At 35.8% G+C, this 19983-nt stretch overlaps 1 protein-coding gene across 5 annotated transcripts in view; it reads right to left on the reverse strand.

Moving 5' to 3' along the window:
- Nucleotides 1–19983, reverse strand: part of AXDND1 (axonemal dynein light chain domain containing 1) — a 75451-nt gene that overhangs the window by 38427 nt on the left and 17041 nt on the right. For 4 of the 5 annotated variants that reach the window (XM_057730098.1, XM_057730101.1, XM_057730099.1 and 1 more), the window contains 6 exons: nt 15859–15999; nt 15061–15165; nt 8428–8548; nt 3281–3382; nt 2252–2415; nt 987–1062 (listed from right to left, as the gene is read on the reverse strand). In XM_057730098.1, coding sequence (XP_057586081.1) covers nt 987–1062; nt 2252–2415; nt 3281–3382; nt 8428–8548; nt 15061–15165; nt 15859–15999 — 709 coding nt within the window. The remainder of the gene's footprint in view (nt 1–986; nt 1063–2251; nt 2416–3280; nt 3383–8427; nt 8549–15060; nt 15166–15858; nt 16000–19983) is intronic. The other variant, XM_057730100.1, reaches the window with a different exon arrangement.

The raw sequence follows: 19983 nt of genomic DNA on the forward strand, positions 1-19983 counted from the left end.
GAAAATGGTTTCCTGGGATCTGGATGAGATTTCACAGGTCGTGAGTTTGATGTTCACATTGGAGGATTTCAATATCATATATTTTCCCTTATCAGACTACTATAACAGGATAGTAATTTGATGAATGAAATGTATTTCATTAATAGGTTTGAAACCTTTCACACCTTTAAAAGTTTGAACCCTTTTAAAAAGGTGTTATTAATAAACAAAGTGTAACATATACACACAATGGAATATAATTAGACCTTAAGAAGGAAGGAAATCTGATATATGCTGCAACATGGATAAATCTCACGGATATTACAGCTGCTGAAGGGAATGAGTCAGTCACAAAAGGACTAATTCTATACAATTCCATTTATATGAGGTGCCTAGAGTAGTCAAATTTATAAAGACAGAAAGTAGAATGGTGGTTGCCAGGGGCCAGAGGGAGGAGGAAATGGGGAGTTATTGTTTATTTAATGGGTAGAGTTTCAGTTCAGGAAGATGAAAAAGTTTTGGACATGGATGGTGGTGACGGTTGCACAGCAATGTGAATGTATTTAATGCCACCGACTTACACTTAAAATTATTAAAATGGTAAATTTTATGTTATGTACATTTTACCACAATTTTTTTAAAGATGTTATTAATTTTAAAAGTCCAATTTGTCCTTAAGACAAAAGCCAGGTACTTGAGAGGCACAGATGTTACTTACGTCTGACAACTAGAATAGAGAATCAGAACTATCCTAACTGCCACCCAAGTATCTTTTCCCAATTTTTTTCTGGCAACCTAACTTTACTTGACCTGAAAATCTAAAATAGAAATGAAAACAGAATATTTAAGAGTATTTTTTAAAGGCCCCATAGTCTGATGTTTTCCTTATCTTTCATAAAACTTGGTATGGCATTTTTAAAGGAAGAGATGTAACTCAGTTGCAGGTGAAGAGTGACAAGTTTACAAATAGCATTTTGATTATCAAGCTGTTAACTAGGAAGTCTTACCTTTTGCCATTGCTTGAAGTCTGGAACAAGTGACTCTAAAATATTTTCTTTATTAGGAGATAAAATGTCTTCTTCACTGAAAGAAGGAAAGAGAGCAAGAGAGTATGGTCTCATAACAAGATATAAACAAAGACAATCATGAATCTACAAATATATAACAAGTAATAATATGTTTCTCTCTAATGATTTTTCCAAATGCCTTTTGGGTTTAGCCTCTCCCTCATAGGCATTTATCTTTAAATTTACAAATATAAATTCAGACCCTAATCAGAACTGAGTAAGCAAGCTACAGGGTCAGAGGCCATGACAGTATTAAAAGAGTGGCCCCTGGGTCCCCAGCATCCAAAATTAGGTCATCAGGAGCCCCAACTCTTAAGAAAGAGTTTCCTTTAATATCTTTTGAAGCCTCACAAGGAGAAAGCTCTTGATAAAGAAGTTCCTGCGGAGAAAGGGAAAAGGGAACCACTGCCACCTGGGCTCCTCTCCCAGCTGAGAGTCAACAAGCAGTAGAAGTGGGCAATGGCCGCAGCAACCAGCTTGGCTCTGTACCAGCTTCAGCTTCCACAACTTCCAAACCTACTCAGTGGGAAGCCTCTTAGAGGATATGAGACACTGAAACTACTCTTCTCAATTTGAAATGGCAATGGTACCTAAATGTGTCTCAGCAGACAAAGTATCTTAAAATTTAAAAAAAAAACTTTAGAAGTTATTGAGTCCAGCCTGCATGCAAAGTATAGATTCCCACTAACCTTGGCTGTGATATAGTCAACCAGCCTCCAACTGACTACTTTATAGGCAGCTTCTTCCATTGTCAAATTTACCTAATCATTACAAAGTATGATATCCAATCAGAATCAACCTCCTTATAACTGCCAGTCATTGATTCCACTTCTCTGCACACGCACTATACTACAAATTCGCAGATGGATACAGATATTCAAGTTTGCCAATAGTAATGACATAAGTTGACTTGATTTGAAAAAGAGAGTAAAGAGAAGAAAAGAAAGAGTTGGACTTAAAAGGAAGCAGCAGCAGTTGGGTACAGGGATCAAGATAATCAGAGATGATTAGCACTGGAAACTGCAAGACCATTCAAACTCCTAGCAGGATTGTGCCCTTGTAACAGCAGCTGGCTACCTCACCAAAACCAATGTTAGAGTAATTACAAGGTAAAAGAGAAACAAGATAAAAAGAGAGGAAGAACTGGACTGAGTTATCAAACATGACACCATACAATCAGAAAAACAAGATTCTTGGAGACCCACGTATTATTTCTGAAGAACTGCTGCCACTTGACAAGGCCATCCTTAACACTTTGCAATTTTTCCCTTGTAGACTCTTCATTTTGTTCCACTTCCTGTTTAAATTTATTCACTAAGTTTCTCCATTTCTGTGTCAACTTCTGCAACATTGCAAGGTCTGCAGTGTCCTAGATAAAATGCATGGAATTAAACCACTTATTCATTTATTCATGTAACAAATACTGATTAGCATACACCAGGCCATTATTAATATTTAATATCACAGACATATATAGAAAATGGATCCAAAAATTGAAAAGATATTTTTCTTTCAAAATATCAGTGACACTATTACACAGTCCCTTTGGTGGTGAATTTTTCCACAGTAAAAAAAAAAGCATTAGGAACAAGAATTTTTTCCTCTGCAGCATGAGCCCAGTTTCTTCATAGGACTTGGCAGGCAGTGCAATACATTGGAAAGAACAGGAATTTCAAAGCCAAACAGAACCAAACATAAAGCCTAGCCATTTACTGGCTGTATAATCTTGGGGGATATTATTTAATTTGAGATTAATTTTTCTTATCCATAATATAAAGACCCTAATATATATCTCACAGGACTGTTACAAGAATTAAACAAAATGACTAGTGTAAATGGTTTGGCTCTAGAAACATACTAAATGCCACTTCCTTTCTTTTCAACCTAGTGTGCTCACGGAATTTTCCCATAAAATTGCATAGAATGCATCAATAATGCAATTAGTTCAAAGACCACAGTTACATTTTTGTTTAATTTATGCACTATAACTCTATAAGTAACATTTGTAGTCTTAGACAAATTGCTTAAGTTGCTCTAATTATTATAGGATAGAAGACAAATATAAAGAAGAGCCTTTATTCATTTTTCCTCAGATTTTTCATTCTGCCCCCAATAAAGCACAAATATAAAGCTATATTTAAAATTTAATCTATAAATTAACAAATGCTGCTTGCAGTCTCAACCCTCACCAGTTGGAAACTCTTTTCCCATGACTTAAGTGAATTCAGCTTTACCTTAGTTAACAGCAGAATGATGAAATGCTTAGTATATTTATCCCAGGCTTTTTCATTGAGGTAAAGTCTCTTAGCCAACATGACTTTATTTCTTTCAATTACCTATTTTTAGAAAGTACTAAAATTAGGAACCTAAAACATTAACAAACCATTGTAATTTATTACCAACCACTGTAATTCATTACAAAACAATTTCATATACCAAGTTTTCACTGAATCATTAATTCAATCACAATTTCTTATTTAAATCATGAACTAATTTGAATCACAAATTCATGCTTTCTAAAACTACTGAACTGGAATCAAACTGAACACAGTGTATAGCAGAGTATAAAGGGGAAATTTTATCTCAAAACCCCTTTATACTCTTAAAAATTATTGAGAATTTCAAAGAGCTTTTGTTTATAAGGATTATATCTATTGTTATTTATTGCATTGGAAATTAAAACTGAAATTATTTAAAATATATATTTGTTAATTCACTTAAACATTAATAAACCCGGGCTTCCCTGGTGGCACAGTGGTTAAGAATCTGCCTGCCAATGCAGGGCATATGGGTTCAAGCCCTGGTCCAGGAAGAGCCCACCCGCCGTGGAGCAACTAAGTCCATGTGCCACAACTACTGAGCCAGCACTATAGAGCCCATGAGCCACAACTATTGAGCCCACGTGCCACAATTACTGAAGCCTGCGTGCATAGAGCCTGTGCTCCACAACAAGAGAAGCCACTGCAATGAGAAGCCCAAGCACTGCATGAAGAGTAGCCCCTGCTCTCCACAACTAGAGAAAGCCTGCACGCAGCAAAGCCTCAACACAGCCAATAAACAAATAATTAATTAATTTAAAAAACATTGATAAACCCATTATATATTTAACATAGCTTTTTGAAAAATAACTATATTTTTCAAAAAAAATTAGTGAAAAGAACACACACTTTCACATTTTTACAAATCTCTTTAATGTTTGCTTTAATGGAATAGAGCTAGATTTTCATTTGTTTTTGAATTCAACCTACTGCAATATCCCATACCATGCAGCTTCAAGAAAAATGCACTGAAGATTCCTATGAGAATGAGAGTGAAAAAGGCAAATAACAACTTAGTGTTACAATGAAACCAGTTTTGACTTCATGAAGGATCTTATGAACTTTCAAGGGGGTCCATGGACCATACTTTGAGAACCACTGAAATACTGAATCAATTATATAGTCATTCAATGAATGACTGACCGTTCAAGACACTGTGCATTTAGCAGTGAACAAAAGAGACAAAGTCCTTATTTTCAAGGAGTTGACATTATAGCTGTTATTTCCTATTAGGGATGATTCAACACAAAGCCCTATTAATTCAAGGTATTCTTCTACAGGAATCTCTTACCAGTGGTCAGTTAGCTCTCTACTGTTTAAATACTTCTAGAGTAAGGGAACTCACTTGTCTTCTTCTTGTCTTCCTACTGAACATGCTAGCCCCCAGATTTGTTTCTTTTTTCTTTTAAACTGAGGTATAGTTGATGTACAATATCATATGTTTCAGGTGTACAACATAGGGATTGACAATTTTTAAAGGTTATATTTCATTTATAGTTATTATAAAATATTGGCAATATTCTCTGTGTTGTACAATATATCCTTGTAGCTTTTTTTTAAAATTTAATTAAGTTATTTATTTGGCTGTGTTGGGTCTTTGTTGCTGCATGCAGGCTTTCTCTGGCTGTGGCGAGCAGAGGCTACTCTTTGTTGTGGTGCGTGGGCTTTTCATTGTAGTGGCTTCTCTTTGGAGCACAGGCTCCAGGTATTCGGGCTTCAGTAGTTGTGGCTCATGGGCTCTAGAGCACAGGCTCAGTAATTGTGGCACATGGGCTTAGTTGCTCTGTGGCATGTGGGATCTTCCTGGACCAGGGATCAAATCTGTGTCCCCTTCATTGGCAGGCGGATTCTTAACCACTGCACCACCAGGGAAGTCCCTAGCTTATTTATTTTATACATAGTAGATCGTACCTCAATCCCCTATTATCTTGCCCCTCGCCCATCCTTCTCCCCACTGGTAACTACTAGTTTGTTTTCTATATCTGTGAGTCTGTTTCTTTTCCAGGTTTGTTTCTTACATTATATATTTACTGTCTGGACATGTCAACATCCCTTTTAAAGTTTTGCATCAAAATGGAACATTCATGTCACAGATGAGGTCTGACTATTCCAGAGAAAAATGGATCAAAAATTTGAATCTGTTGAGGGTCATGATTTGTTGTTAATATTATAATTCCCAGATATGAAATCAGGCAACCAAAAAGTAAACATTTTAGAAAAATAGAATATTGTATTGTGGCACATTGCTACTTTCCTAAAGCATCACTATAATTGTCCACAGGCTGCCATATTTCAATTCAGTTGTCATTTTGGGTACCAAGTTAATAGAACCAAAGTGAGTTATTCATTGGTCATAATACAGTTACATTATGTAAAAAAAGAATAAGAACCACTTTCCCTAACTTATTAGGGTACAATTAAAGTTGAAAGTTTTAACATGTTTACAAACAACAGAAATAGAATTCTTGCTCATACTCATAGGTTCTGGTGGAAAAAAGAGCCTTAAATGGGCAATGCAGGTACCCAATAGAGAAGAAACAAAAGAAAAAAGGTGTGACTTTTCCTTTTCAAGGCCCATAATAGAATAGCTACATTATTCATCAATTAAATATACATCTTCATTTTTAAAAATTTTGTCTACATGGAAACAACCTAAATGTCCATTAACAGATGACTGGATAGAGAAGATGTGGTACACACACACACACAGAATAGAATATTACTCAGCCATTAAAAAGAACAAAATAATGCCATTTACAGCAAAATGGATGGACCCAGATATTGTCAAAGTGAGTGAGGTAAGTCAAACAGAGAAAGACAAACATCATATGATATCACTTACATGTGGAATCTAAAAAAATGGTACAAATGAACCTATCTACAAAAGAGAAATAGAGCCAGAGATGTGGAAAACAAACATGATTCCCAAGAGGGAAAGAGGGCATGGAAGAGATAAATTGGGAGATTGGGATTGACATATATACACTACTATACATAAAATAGATAACTAATGAGAACCCACTGTATAGCACAGGGAACTCTACTCAATACTCTGTAATGACCTATATGGGAACAGAATCTAAAAAAAAGTGGATATATGCATAACTATTCACTTTGCTATAAAGCAGAAACTAACACAACATTGCAAATCAACTATACTCCAATAAAAAATTAATTTAGCGACCTAAATGCCCATCAACAGATGAATGGATAAAGAAGATATGGCACATATATACAATGGAATATTACTCAGCCATAAAAAGGAATGAAATTGAGTTATTTGTAGTGAGATGGATGGACCTAAAGACTATCGTACAGAGCGAAGTAAGCCAGAAAGAGAAAAACAAATACCGTATGCTAACTTATATATATGGAATCTAAAAAAGATGGTTCTGATGAACCCAGTGAGAGGGCAAGAAAAAAGATGGAGATGTAGAGAATGGAGTTGAGGACACGGGATGGGTGGGGGAGCGAAGGGGAAGCTGGGACGAAGTGAGAAAGCAGCATTGACATATATACACTACCAAATGTAAAATAGATAGCTGGTGGGAAGTTGCTGCATAACACAGGGAGATCAGCTCGATGATGGGTGATGACTTAGAGGGCTGGGATAGGGAGGGTGGGAGGGAGTCGCAGCGGGGAGGGCATATGGAGATATATGTATAAACACAGCTGATTCACTTCAGTGTACCTCAAAAACTGGCACAACAGTGTAAAGCAATTATATTCCAATAAAGAGCTTAAAAAAATAAAATAAAATAAAACAGGAAACTTCAGGGATTTCCTTGGTGATCCAGTGGTTAAGAATCCACCTTCCAATGCAGGGAATGAGGGTTCGATCCCTGGTCAGGGAACTAAGATCCCACATGCTGCAGGGCAACTAAGCTCGCACATGGCAACTACTCAGCCCACATGCTCTGGATCCCACATGCCACAGCTAGAAAGCCTATGCACCGCAACTAGAGAGAAACCCACACCACAACGAAGACCGCATGAGCCACAAGGAAAGATCCCGTGTGCTGCAAGTAAGACCTGATGCAACCAAAAATAAAACAAATAAATAAATAATTTAAAAAATGTATTTGAAAAAAATTAATTAAAAAAATAAATATTAAAAAAAAAATTTTTTAAGACTATGTGGTAGGGGAATTCCCTGGTGTGCAGTGGTTAAAAATCCACCTGCCAATGCAGGGGACACAGGTTTGATCCCTGGTCCAGGAAGATCCCACATGCCACAGAGCAAGTAAGCCTGTGCACCACAACTATTGAGCCCATGTGCCACAACTACTGAAGCCTGCACACTAGAGCCCATGCTCCGCAACAAGAGAAGCCACCTCAATGAGAAACCCAAGCACCACAGTGAAGAGTGGCCCCCACTTGCTACAACTAGAGAAAGCCCGTGTGCAGCAATGAAGACCCAACACAGCCAAAAAAAATAATAAAATAAAATAAAATAACCATAGCTTTAAAAAGAAAGAATATGTGATAATATGAAATATTACTCAGTCATTAAAAAAGAATGAGATAATGCCATTTGCAGCAACATGGATGGACTTAGAGATTATCATACTAAGTGAAGTTAGTCACAAATAAAGACAAACACCATATGATATCACTTACATGTGGAATCTAAAATATGACACAAATGAACATATTTACAAAACAAAAATAAATTCACAGATATAGAGAACAGACTTGTGGTTGCCAAAGGGGAAGGGAGGTCGGGGAGGGAAGGATTGGAAGTTTGGGATTAGCAGATGCAAACTATTATATGTAGGATGACTAAACAACAAGGTCCTACTGTATAGCACAGGAAACTATATTCAATAACCTGTGATAAACCATAGAGGAAAAGAATATAAAAAAGAATGTATATATATATATATGTGTGTGTGTATAACTAGTCACTTTGCTATACAGCAGGAATTAAACACAACACTGTAAATCAACTATACTTCAATAAAAATTAAAAATTAAATAAAATTTTTGTCTAGATTACTGAAAACTGTAAATGAAAAAACTTTATCCAGCCAAAAAATAAGTTATGATTTCAGATAACCAACCTTTACAGACAATTCATATGTGGCTGTGCTCCAGATATCTCTTTCCTTCATTAACTGTTTAATATCACTCTCCATCCTTCCTCTTTGTAATGTATATAAGTCATGATATTCTTCTACAATTCTAAAAGAAAAATTTTCAAACAGCTATACAAATACATATTTTAAAAAATAACTTTGTTCTTAAGTTGGCAATATGTTCCTTTAAAACTCATCACAATGGGACTAATCTGGTAGTGCAGTGGTTAAGAATCTACCTGCCAATGCAGGGGACATGGGTTTGATCTCTGGTCTAGGAAGATCCCACATGTCACGGAGCAACTAAGCCCATGCACAACTACTGAGCCGCGCTCTAGAGCCCATAAGCCACAACTAGTGAGCCCACGCACTGCAACTACTGAAGCCCGAGCACTCTAGGGCCCGCATGCCACAACTACTGAGCCCATGTGCTGCAACTACTGAAGCCCGCAGGCCTAGCGCCCATGCTCCACAACAAGAGAAGCTCGAGCACTGCAATGAAGAGTATCCCCCACTTGCTGCAACTAGAGAAAATCCACACGCAGCAATGAAGACCCAACACAGCCAACAAATTAATTTATTTATTAAAACAAAACAAAACAAACACCAAAACTCATTATAAGGTAATTATGGTATAATTGCTGGATATATTAGTAACACTAATATACAGTGAAATAGAAGAAAAAATATTCACATTTCATGTATAAATCTTACAAAGGTCCTAAAGTTAAAAGTTCAATATGTTGTTCCCTGTTCTAAAAATCATATTCTTCTTTATTCACTAAAATTTTCACATCATGGTATTCCAATGGTATAACAACACTATATTTAATGAAAACTTCTGAACACAAGTAGTAGTAATATAGCTGGTTTTAGCTTTTTTTCTCATAGAATTTAGTATTCTTTACTAAGAAGATACAAAAGCACAAAGCCCAATAATTGCTAGCTATATTTTAAAATTATACATAATTAGTAAGATTTAAAGAAATTCTCTATCAACCAAAAGCTTAAGTATAATTAAGTACCTTTTTCTTAAATCTTTTTTCTTCATGTTTACCAGAACATACCTTTTCCTTCTAACTTACACTGAAGCTTCTTTTAGAATTAAAAGCCCTTCTGTGATTAAACACAAACACAGAAGTTGTAAAGTGATTGGTAGCCTTTCACAAACCTTTTGAAACACTTTCTCCTAAGGAATATTAACTTTTCTGTAAGAATGAAAGGCCAGTGACATAAAATTCTTCTAATTTTGACAAAAGCCATTAAACACTAACATCCGTTTCTAAAGTCTCCTTCTATTTGGAGGCTTACATTTGTTCAAACTAACTGAGAAAAAATTAATCACTGTAGGTGTCACAGAGATGAATATATAAAAATTCAACAAGCTATAACTTTAAGAGTTACACACTTTACTATCTGAAAGACCTCAATTTTAAAAAGGGAATTAATGACCCTTGTTTATAACAGCCAAAGAAAAAATTCAGAAACAACCTTAATGTCCAACAATAAGGGACTGGCCAAGTAAAATATATAATGTAGCTCTATGATGGAAATACTCTGTAGCTAATTAAAGATCATGTTCTCAATACTCTGGTAGAAAGGAAAAATTCTTGTGTACAACATAGAACAAGAAAACCCAAATGATAATAGTACATATTCAGTTTGATGTCATTTTTATAAAAATACATAGAAAAAAGAAAAATATATTGAAATATCAATAGTAGTTACTGTAAGAGAAAGAATTGTGAATGTTCTTCATTTTCTTATTTGTGTGTTTCTGTATTTTCTCAAATTTCCAACAAAATAATTAATCATTACAGAAAAAAATATTACCTACGATTTCTAACCACACACAAAAAAATGAACCATCCCACTTCAGAACCATCAATGCTTCAAGAAAATGAGATTTTTTTTCTTTCTTTTCTTCCCCTTCTCTCTGACTTTAGAATATGTTTCGCTCTTATAATGGACATTAGCACAACAGAAGTTCTAGTTTATTTTTTAAATTCATTCAACAAATATCTGTTTAGTGCCTACTATATGCCAGGTAGTATTCAAAACTAAATAAAACCAAAAAACCTTTGCTCTTATAAAGTTTATTCAGAAGAGCTAATAAATAAAAATGTAAAACATAATATAGCAAGTAGTGATACCGCTATGGATGAAAATAAGGGAAAGTGGATTAAGAGTATGAAGTGTATTACAAATTTAAATAGGGGGATCAGGAAAGACCTTACTTATAAAACATTTGAGCAAAGGTCTGAAAGAAGGAGGGAGGAAACTATACAGCTATCTGGGGGAAGAGGATTCCAGGTCCTGAAGTGGGAGCCTTCCTGGTGTGTTTAAAGAACAGCACAAACGCAAGCAGACCTAGAATAAAGAAGCCAGAGAAATTCTGGTAGGATAAGTCTTATAAATGATTTTTTTTAAATGGCTTTACACTGTAAGATGGGGAGGTACTGAAGAATTTTGAACAGAGAAATGACATTATTTGAGTTAAATGCTAAGAGATCACACTGGCTGGTGTGTGGAGAACAGACTAGCATAGTGTAAAGGTAGAAGTAAAAAGGCCATACAGAAGTTACTGCAATAACCCCAGACAAGAGATGAAGATGGCAGTCAAGGAGTGAAGATTCTGGATATATAATGAAGGAGAGCTGATAGGAACTTGCTCATGGAGAGATGTGAGATGTGAGAGAAAGAAAGGGATCAAGGATAACACCAAGATTTTTTGCTGGAGAAACTGGAAGGATGGAGTTGCCATCAACTGAAAGGGGGGAAAAAACATGTGGGAAGAGGAGATTTTGGAGGAAGAACAGGAATTCAGTTTGGGAGTGTTAGGCATCTAAGCAAAAACGTTAAGGTCGTTGAATATATGTCTGGAATTCAAAAAGAAGATTGAAGCTAGAGATACAAATTTGTGGAGATGGTTGAAGCTGGAGATATAAATTGTGAGTTGAGAGTATACAGATGATGGCATTTAAAGCCAGGAAACTAAATGGATTCATTTAGGAAATGAGTATAGAATGAGGAAAGATCCAAGGAACGAGCATGCCAACATTTAGAAATTGGTAAGACGCAGATATAGAAAACAAACTTAGGGTTACCAAAGGGGAAAGGGGGTGGGGTAGGGATAAATTAAGAGTTTGGGGGCTTCCCAGGTGGCGCAGAGGTTGGGAATCCGCCTGCCAATGCAGGGGACACGGGTTCAATCCCTGGTCCCAGAAGATTCCACATGCAAAATAAGCCCGTGCGCCACAACTACTGAGTCTGCGCTCTAGATACCGCAAGCCACAGCTGTTGAGCCCATGTGCCACAACTGCTGAGGCCTGTGCTCCTAGAGCCTGTGCTTCACAACAGGAGAGGCCACTGCAGTGAGAGGCCCTCACACCACAACAAAGAGTGGCCCATGCTCTCTGCAACTAGAGAGCCTGCACGCAGCAACGAAGACCCAACACAGCAAATTAATTAATTAATTAATTTTTAAAAAAGAGTTTGGAATTAGCAGATACAAACTACAATATACAAAATAGATAACAACAAGGTCCTACTGTATATAGCACAGGGAACTATATATCCTATAATAAACAATAATGGAAAAGAATCTGAAAAAGAATATATATACATATATATACATATACATGGAAAAGAATATGAAAAACAATATACATACATATATATACACACATATATATATACATATACAAACTGAATCAGTTTGCTGTACACCAGAAACTAACACAACATGGTAAATCAACTATACTTCAATTAAATAAATAAATAAATATAAATTGGTGAGATGAAAGGAACCTGTAAGGGATATCAATAAGAAGGAGCCAAGAGTAAAGCAGAAGGAAAACTAAGAGAGCATAATATACTAAAAGACATTGTTTTAAGTAAAAGCAACTGGTCAGTTAGGACAAATGCTGCTGGTAAGTCAAGTTATATGAGAATTGAGAACTGACTTTTGGATTTAGCAATATGGAAGTCACTGGTGACTTTGACAAGTGCAGTTTGGCGGAGTGGTGGGGCGAAAGCCTGATTGGAGTGGGTTCAAATGATAATGGGAGGACAGAAAAGTGGAGATAAGGAGTATGACAAGTTTTTGAAGAAGTCTATTGTAAAGGGAGCAGAGAAATGGGGCCACAGTAGAAGGGACATGTCATCCTGAGATTTGGGAGTCTTTACGTTTGGTTTTTGGGTTTGGGGGGGTTTCTTTCTTTCTTTTGTTGTTGTTTTTTAAGATAAGAGTAATCATAGCATATGTGTATACTGATAGGACTAATTAGGTAGAGAGGGAAATATTAAAGATACAGGAGAAAGGGGGAATATTTGATAATAATACCTTGAGTAGGTAACAGCGGATATAATTGTAAACAAATGGAGACACTGGCCTTAGAAAGGAGACAGCTCATCCAATAAGAGAAGGAAAGATAGAATGTATGAGCACAGATGCAGGTGGGTCGGTAGATGTAGAGAGAACTGAGTTCTCTCTTCAATTTGCTTCTATTTTTTAGAAAGCAAGGTCACCAGCTCAGAAAGAGTATGGAGAGACAATATTAGAGGTAAAAGGATGGAAGACAAAGTACAGAATAGACAACAAGGGTGAATCAGCTACAGAAAAGAGCAGTACATTCAGAGGACAAAAAATGATCAAGGTACCCCTCTCATTCTAGCAAGGAATAGAGTAGAATAAAAGTAAGAAAATGTTTTTGAATTTATATTTTGTATATATTTGTGTTTTTCTTGACATTTAGAAAATACAGTCACTCTTTAACACATTAAAAAAAAAAGCAAAAGACAATGCTGGATTAAAAGGGATGTAAAATAAGATGCAATGGGTGGTACTAGATTGGGTATTGGTTTGGACAACCCAATGTAAAATTCACTTTGGGAATAATTGAAAACATTCAAATATGAACTGAGTAACTTATGAAGTAAAAATTTGGTGAAACAGATATGGACTGTTGACTAAAAAAAACAGGCTGTCTAACAGTATGTATGATACAATTTTGGTTTAAAAAATGCATTTATTTATTTGGCTGCACTGGGTCTTAGTTGTGGCATGCAGGATCTAGTTCTCTGACCAGGGATCGAATTCTGGCCCCCTGCATTGGGAGCAGGGAGTCTTAACCACTGGACCACCAGGGAAGTCCTGAAATTGGGATTTTTTACATTTATTTTTGCTTGACTGTATTTTCTAATTTTCTTATAAGGCACATATACTGCTTCTATGAGAATATAATATTTTAAATCAACTAAATAAAAATTAAAATACAATCAAATATATCTTTTGATACATACCCAAGAGCTTCCTAGTAACCAGAACTCTAACAGAAGATGAAATAGAATAGAGGTTAGCAAACTACAGCCTTGTTTTTGTATGGTACATGAGCTAAGAATTTTACTTTTTAATTTTTTTATATGTTTGATTTGCTTTTTATATTTTTAATGATTAAAAAACAATAGGAGTTATAAAACATCTGGAAACACGTGAAAAGCAAGAACTCTGTGAGAATTAAAAAAAAGAGAAGCATTTAGTTCACAACATCAGAAATTGGTTAGATATGTGAGTGGATTTTAACATCTGATTTGGAATTTTGTTAGATACTGTTTTCAGTTAAGGAACGTAAAATAAAAAGGAATCTCATTTTGTAACATGAGGGATTATTAAACTTCTATTCCCTAAAAGTATTGGGTGTGTTTCATGTCTATTATATTGCCAATCAGTGGACCACACCTTTCAATATTTTGAGTACTATTTTATTTACACAAGTTAAAATTGGGTGAAAATTTTTTATTTATTTTAAAATGAAGTATAGTTGATTTGTTGTATAACACAAAACTAACAATATTGCGTTAGTTTCAGGTGTACAGCACACTGTTTCACTTATACATATACATGTGTATATAGGAAAAAAACAATAGGAGAATAATACTCTGTAACACATGGAAATATTATAAATCCAGATTTCAGTGTCAATAAACAAAGTTTTACTGGAACACAGCCATGTTCTGGTATCATTCTTGGCTGCTTTTGCACTACAGTAGCACACATTACAAAGGCAGAGCTGACTCAGTAGTTGCATCAGAAACTATATCTCACCATCTGTCCCTTGACAGAAAAAGTCTGCTAACCCCTGAAATAGAATAAAAGCATTAGGACCACAGTAGAGTCACAGTAGAGTAAAATCTAAAAAAGAACTAGACTCACGCTACTAACTAGGAAAATGCAAACAAAAACCAGATACATTTTCATATCAGACTGATAAAAGATATGGGCAAAAGGGAAATCTCATACACTGATTAGAGGATATACTGGTACAACTACTTTGTGGAGTACTTGCTAACATCTAGCAAGACAAGGCTATACATATCCTATGACCCAGTAATTCTACTTCTAGAATTTACCCCCCTGGAAAACTCTCACACAAGGAGACACAAGATGTGTATTACAACAGTGCATGGAGGAGTTAATATATACGATGAACTTTACATATATTAACTCCTTCAGGCACTGTTGTAATTTAAAAAACTTCAAATGCTTCTTAAAAATTTTATTTCTTAAAATAAGGTGTGAAGCAAGTATGACAAAATGGCTAACATTTGGTAACTCACCTGGCATTCTTTTCAGCATCTAAAAGAGCTTGTGCCAAATCTCTGTGGGCCTTCTCTGCTTCCTCTGTTAATTTCACATCATGTGCCCGAACCAGACACAGCTCCCTAAAATAAAGCAAATGAATTTTATATTCATAGTTGAAGATTCTGAAAAAGTTTCTACCTAGAAAATCAGATTTATACTCAAGAATCTTCTCAGTTATCATGTGTACATCTCTTACTAGTTTTTCTACCTTACAAACCAAATCAAGAAATCTAGTGTTCATTCATGTGGACTCTTTACCAGATTTGGCAATGGAATCAGACAGGCTAGAAAAGGCAGAAAGAAGATGTGAAGGATTCTCTAGAATGGAGTGAAGGGAGATGCTGGCAGGCAAGGCCTTAAGGCTGCTCTATCCTACCCTCTGACATGCCTATCCTATCCTCTTTATTCTTGCCACTAATCATCTTGCCACAAGGTTAGTTGATCACTAAATGCGATTGTTATTATATATAATGTTTATTATCTTTGGGATTTGAACATTAACATCCATAATCATGGCACTGCTCTGTAAACCAAATTATGGTAAGCATCTCTATTTTGGAAGGAAGAACAAGAGTCTTTTCTCTATCAAATATACACAGGGCCCTAGTTTTGTGTTAACCTCTGAAACCCATGTCTCTACATCTATATCCAGGCCTTTCTGTTCTCTCGTGAAACACGAAAAGAGCATCAGAGAGTCCTCACCTTTAATCATTCTACTTTCCCTGAGTATTTTTTTACTCTTTAGAGACAGGGCTTTGATAAGCAGTTTTTACCTTGTCAGTTCCTCAATAACATTCTTAAAATTGTACAGCTCTTCTAAAATGCGCTGGTCCATCACTCGCTGAGTTACCATGTCTTTATAGAAGTCAATCATCTGCCGGGCAATTTGGTCAAGCATTTGTACATACCGCTCTCTGTGTGAGAAAGAAGGAAAATAAGACATCATGCAGAAGAAAAGGAAAAAGGAGCCAGAAAAAATGTGAGAGAGAAAGTAATGTTAGAGAAGGAAATAGTGAACAGACACTCACAAAAGATATGTGGGAAGAAGAAGACAGAAAAAGAAAAGGATCCAGGCTGTGAGTTCCTGCCACGCTCATGAATGAATGAGCCTGCCAACTGAATTAACTGTGGAGAATTTTAACCAGAGTCGGGATTATTTGAAATATAATGTCTGAGATGTAAAACAAAATAAGGACTTCTTTTATTTCTTCTTCTAAATTATAAACTCTATGAGAATAAAAACTATGTCTTACATCTACAACAACTAACAGAATACCTTGAATATGGTGGAATTTTTATAAGTAGTTTTTTTAATATAAATAGTTAAATTCATGAATAAAACTACTTTTCTCAAATTGACCAAAATGTTAAAAGACACCAACTGTTTAAAAATGAACAAACACAAAGAAGTCTTTAAGTACAAAGAATTTCTCTTGCTTCTGAATAAAACCAAACAAAATATCTGGAAATGATCACAGATAATAAATTATAAATACCATAACTCAGCAGTCTTCATTTATTTTAAAAGTGATCTTTTAGGTATTATATTCTAAGTCTGAGACCCCAGAATTTTAATATTTTTGAGTTGGAATAATTATTTAGCTTAATCTCTCACTCACTGACAAAAAGAATTATCCAGCCCTTGCTTAAACACTTAAAGTGACAGGGAGTTTATCAGCTCAATGTGTAGCTCATACATGGGGAGGTATCAATTTTTAGAAAACCTTCTTTAGGACTTCCCCTCATGGCAATATAGAAACAAAATATTCTGAAGGGCCTTCCCATTACAACACAACTATATCCGTGATGAAGCCTACTTTTTGAAGCATTAACTGGGCTCACAGAAAAAAACAGAAGACTCTAGGGATGAAAAAAACAACAAAATAAATACAGCAAGCTAACAATGGAGTGGGAGGCGGTAACCAGTATTCACTAGGAAAACCCAAGGTCAGAGATGGTCCAGTAAAAATACCAACATTGAGTCCCAGAGAGTAAGGCCTGGACTTTCTTCAAAGTGGGCAACCTGGGTGTAGGATTACTGCATGAAGGCAGCATCCCAGAAGAGAAAAAATGCAAATCATGTCTTCAGAGAGCATCCATGATTTATACCCTGAGGATTTCATGATTAAGATTAGCCAAATATTAGTCACAGAAGCAAAGACTGGAAAATACTCATGTAAATAAACCATCACGAATGAGACTCAGAAGAAACAACACACAGTAGATTTAGATACCAGTGGTCTTCACATACTAGAATTATCAGATTTAGAATACAAAACCATGCATGAAACGTTTGAGAAATAAAAGATTGAGTCTAAACATGAATAAGCCACAAAATTATCAAATATGATGAGACAGATATGGACACAAACCAATAGAACTCTCAGGGGAAAAATGTAACTACCAAGCTGTAAAACTCAACAGATGAGTTACAGGAGAATAGATACAGCTAAAGAGGGTATTAATGTCCTGGAAAAAATACCCAGAATGCAGCAGAGACAATGAGGTGGAAATTATGAAAAAGAGATAAAGAGACAAAGAACACAGAATGAGAATGTCTAATATAAGCCTAATCAGAGTTCCAGAAAGAGAAAACAGAGAGAATAGAGAACAGACATTCATCAGAGATCATCACTGATACTTCTCCAAAACTTATGAAGGACATTATCTTTTTTTAATATTTATTTACTTATTTGGTTGCGCTGGGTCTTAGTTGCAGCAAGTGGGCTCCTTAGTTGCAGCTTGCCAGCTCCTTAGTTGCAGCACACAGGCTCCTTAGCTGTGGCACACAGGCTCCTTAGTTGTGGCAAGCAAACTCTTAGGTGTGGCATGCATGTGGGATCTAGTTCCTTGACCAGGGATTGAACCCAGGCCCCCTGCATTGGGAGCGCAGAGTCTTAACCACTGTGCCCCCAGGGAAGTCCAGGACATTAATTTATACATAGGATTGTGGTATAGATGTAAGTACAGGAAATAAAAAAAGAAATTCAGAGGAACCAAATACACTCTCCTGCCTGAAATAACAATGACAGCAACAAAAAAAGATAAAGTATGTAAAACAATTTTTGAGACACTGGATATCAGGCAATGAAGGAAAGTGATTACTGAGACACCAGAAATAAATAAGTTAAGCCTTATGATTGCTCCAACTTGCTGGCTTGAGAGAGTTTTCAGGCCATGCGTAAGGAGATGGAACCCATGAGGACCCACTGGACTCCCTAATTTAAGGAGACAGAGCCGAGTCTAGAGAGATGAACGTGACTAAAGTTCAGAGCACAAGATATCAGAAAGAAAAAAGCTGCACAGAGAGACCTCTGGAAGTTCACAGAGGGTTCCCCTCAAGTATTCAGCTAAATAATGATCAGGGCATAAATGTGAAGAAAGTACCTGAGACCAGGGAAAGAACCATCTGAAAGAATCAAAGGTAAGAGTGCCTGGCACTCACACATGGCTCAAAATCATGCCTGTTCCACCTAGCCAAATTGGAAAAATTCATGATTCAGGGGACAGTGGATAAAATACAAAAAAGAAAAGTCTAGCCTCAGTGTTCAGAAATAATCAGCCCTAAACTGAACACTGTTCCAGTCCCAACTAAAGGTCTCAAAAGGTCAAACTGTTTTCAAGTAACAACTGTATCCCAGAATAAAGCTCAAGAATATTTTTAGGCATACAAAAATATATAGCATCAAATAAGGTAAAATTCACAATGTCTGCCATCCTATCAAAATTACTAAGCATACAAAGAAGTAGGAAAACACATCCATGAGGTGAAAAATCAATCAATCAAAACTTACCCAGAGGGCTTCCTAGGTGCGGGCAGTGGTTAAGAATCCGCCTGCCAATGCAGAGGACACGGGTTTGATCCCTGCTCCAGGAAGATCCCACATGCCGTGGAGCAACTAAGCCCATGCGCCAAGAAAAAAAAAAAAACTTACCCAGAAATGGCATAAATGTTAGAATTAACAGACAAGGACATTGAAAGTTATCATAACTATATTCTATATGTTCAAAAAGTTAAGGAGACATGGGTAGTATTTTTTAAAAAACCCTAATCAAGCTTCTAGAAATGAAAACTACAATGTCTCAAATAAAAATATCACTGGATGGGATTAAAAGCAGAAGAGATACTGCAGAAGAAAAGATTAGTGAACCTGAAGATATAGCAATAGAAACTATCCAAAATGAACAGAAAAAAAAAAAATTTAAAAACTTTAAAACGTCAGTTACCTGTGGGATAATTTCATTACTAGCTGCCTAATATATGTGTAAATAGACTCCCCTGAAAAGGGGGAGGGCAGAAAAAGTAACTGAAGAAAAATGAGCCAAAAATTTTCCATATTTGATGAAAAATATAAATTCACAGATCCAAAGGCTCAATGAATATCAAGCACAAGAAACAAGAAGAAAACTGCACCAAGACATTATAATTAAATTGTTCAAAAGCAATGATGTGGTGCCCAGAATTTAATGAATTCCACAAAATAATGGTCGGGAAATTTTTCATCAGATTAAAATTCAGGTGAAAGTAAAGAAATCAGTCTGGAAAGACCATTTACCATATTATCTCAACTGTATGATGTTCTGGAAAAGAGAAAAAGGATAGAGACAGTAAAAAGATCAGTGGTTACTGAGGGTTCAGGGTGAGGGGGGACAGGAAGGGAGAAGGGATAAATAGGTGATACACAGGGGTTTTTAGGGCCATGAAACTATTCTGTGTGATAATGTAATGGTGTGATACCGTATGACATCATATTTTGAAATCAACATTGACAAATTAGTGTGCTTTCCATGTGTAGTATACTTCACTAAGAAAACTTTACAGTTTAGCCTGAGTAATAGAATGCATAAGAGAAAAGACAAAATATCTGTTTTCAAATATTTAAAGAGCTATATAAGGT

Source organism: Hippopotamus amphibius, chromosome 3 (genome assembly GCF_030028045.1).
Source record: "Hippopotamus amphibius kiboko isolate mHipAmp2 chromosome 3, mHipAmp2.hap2, whole genome shotgun sequence".
Lineage (NCBI taxonomy): Eukaryota > Metazoa > Chordata > Mammalia > Artiodactyla > Hippopotamidae > Hippopotamus > Hippopotamus amphibius.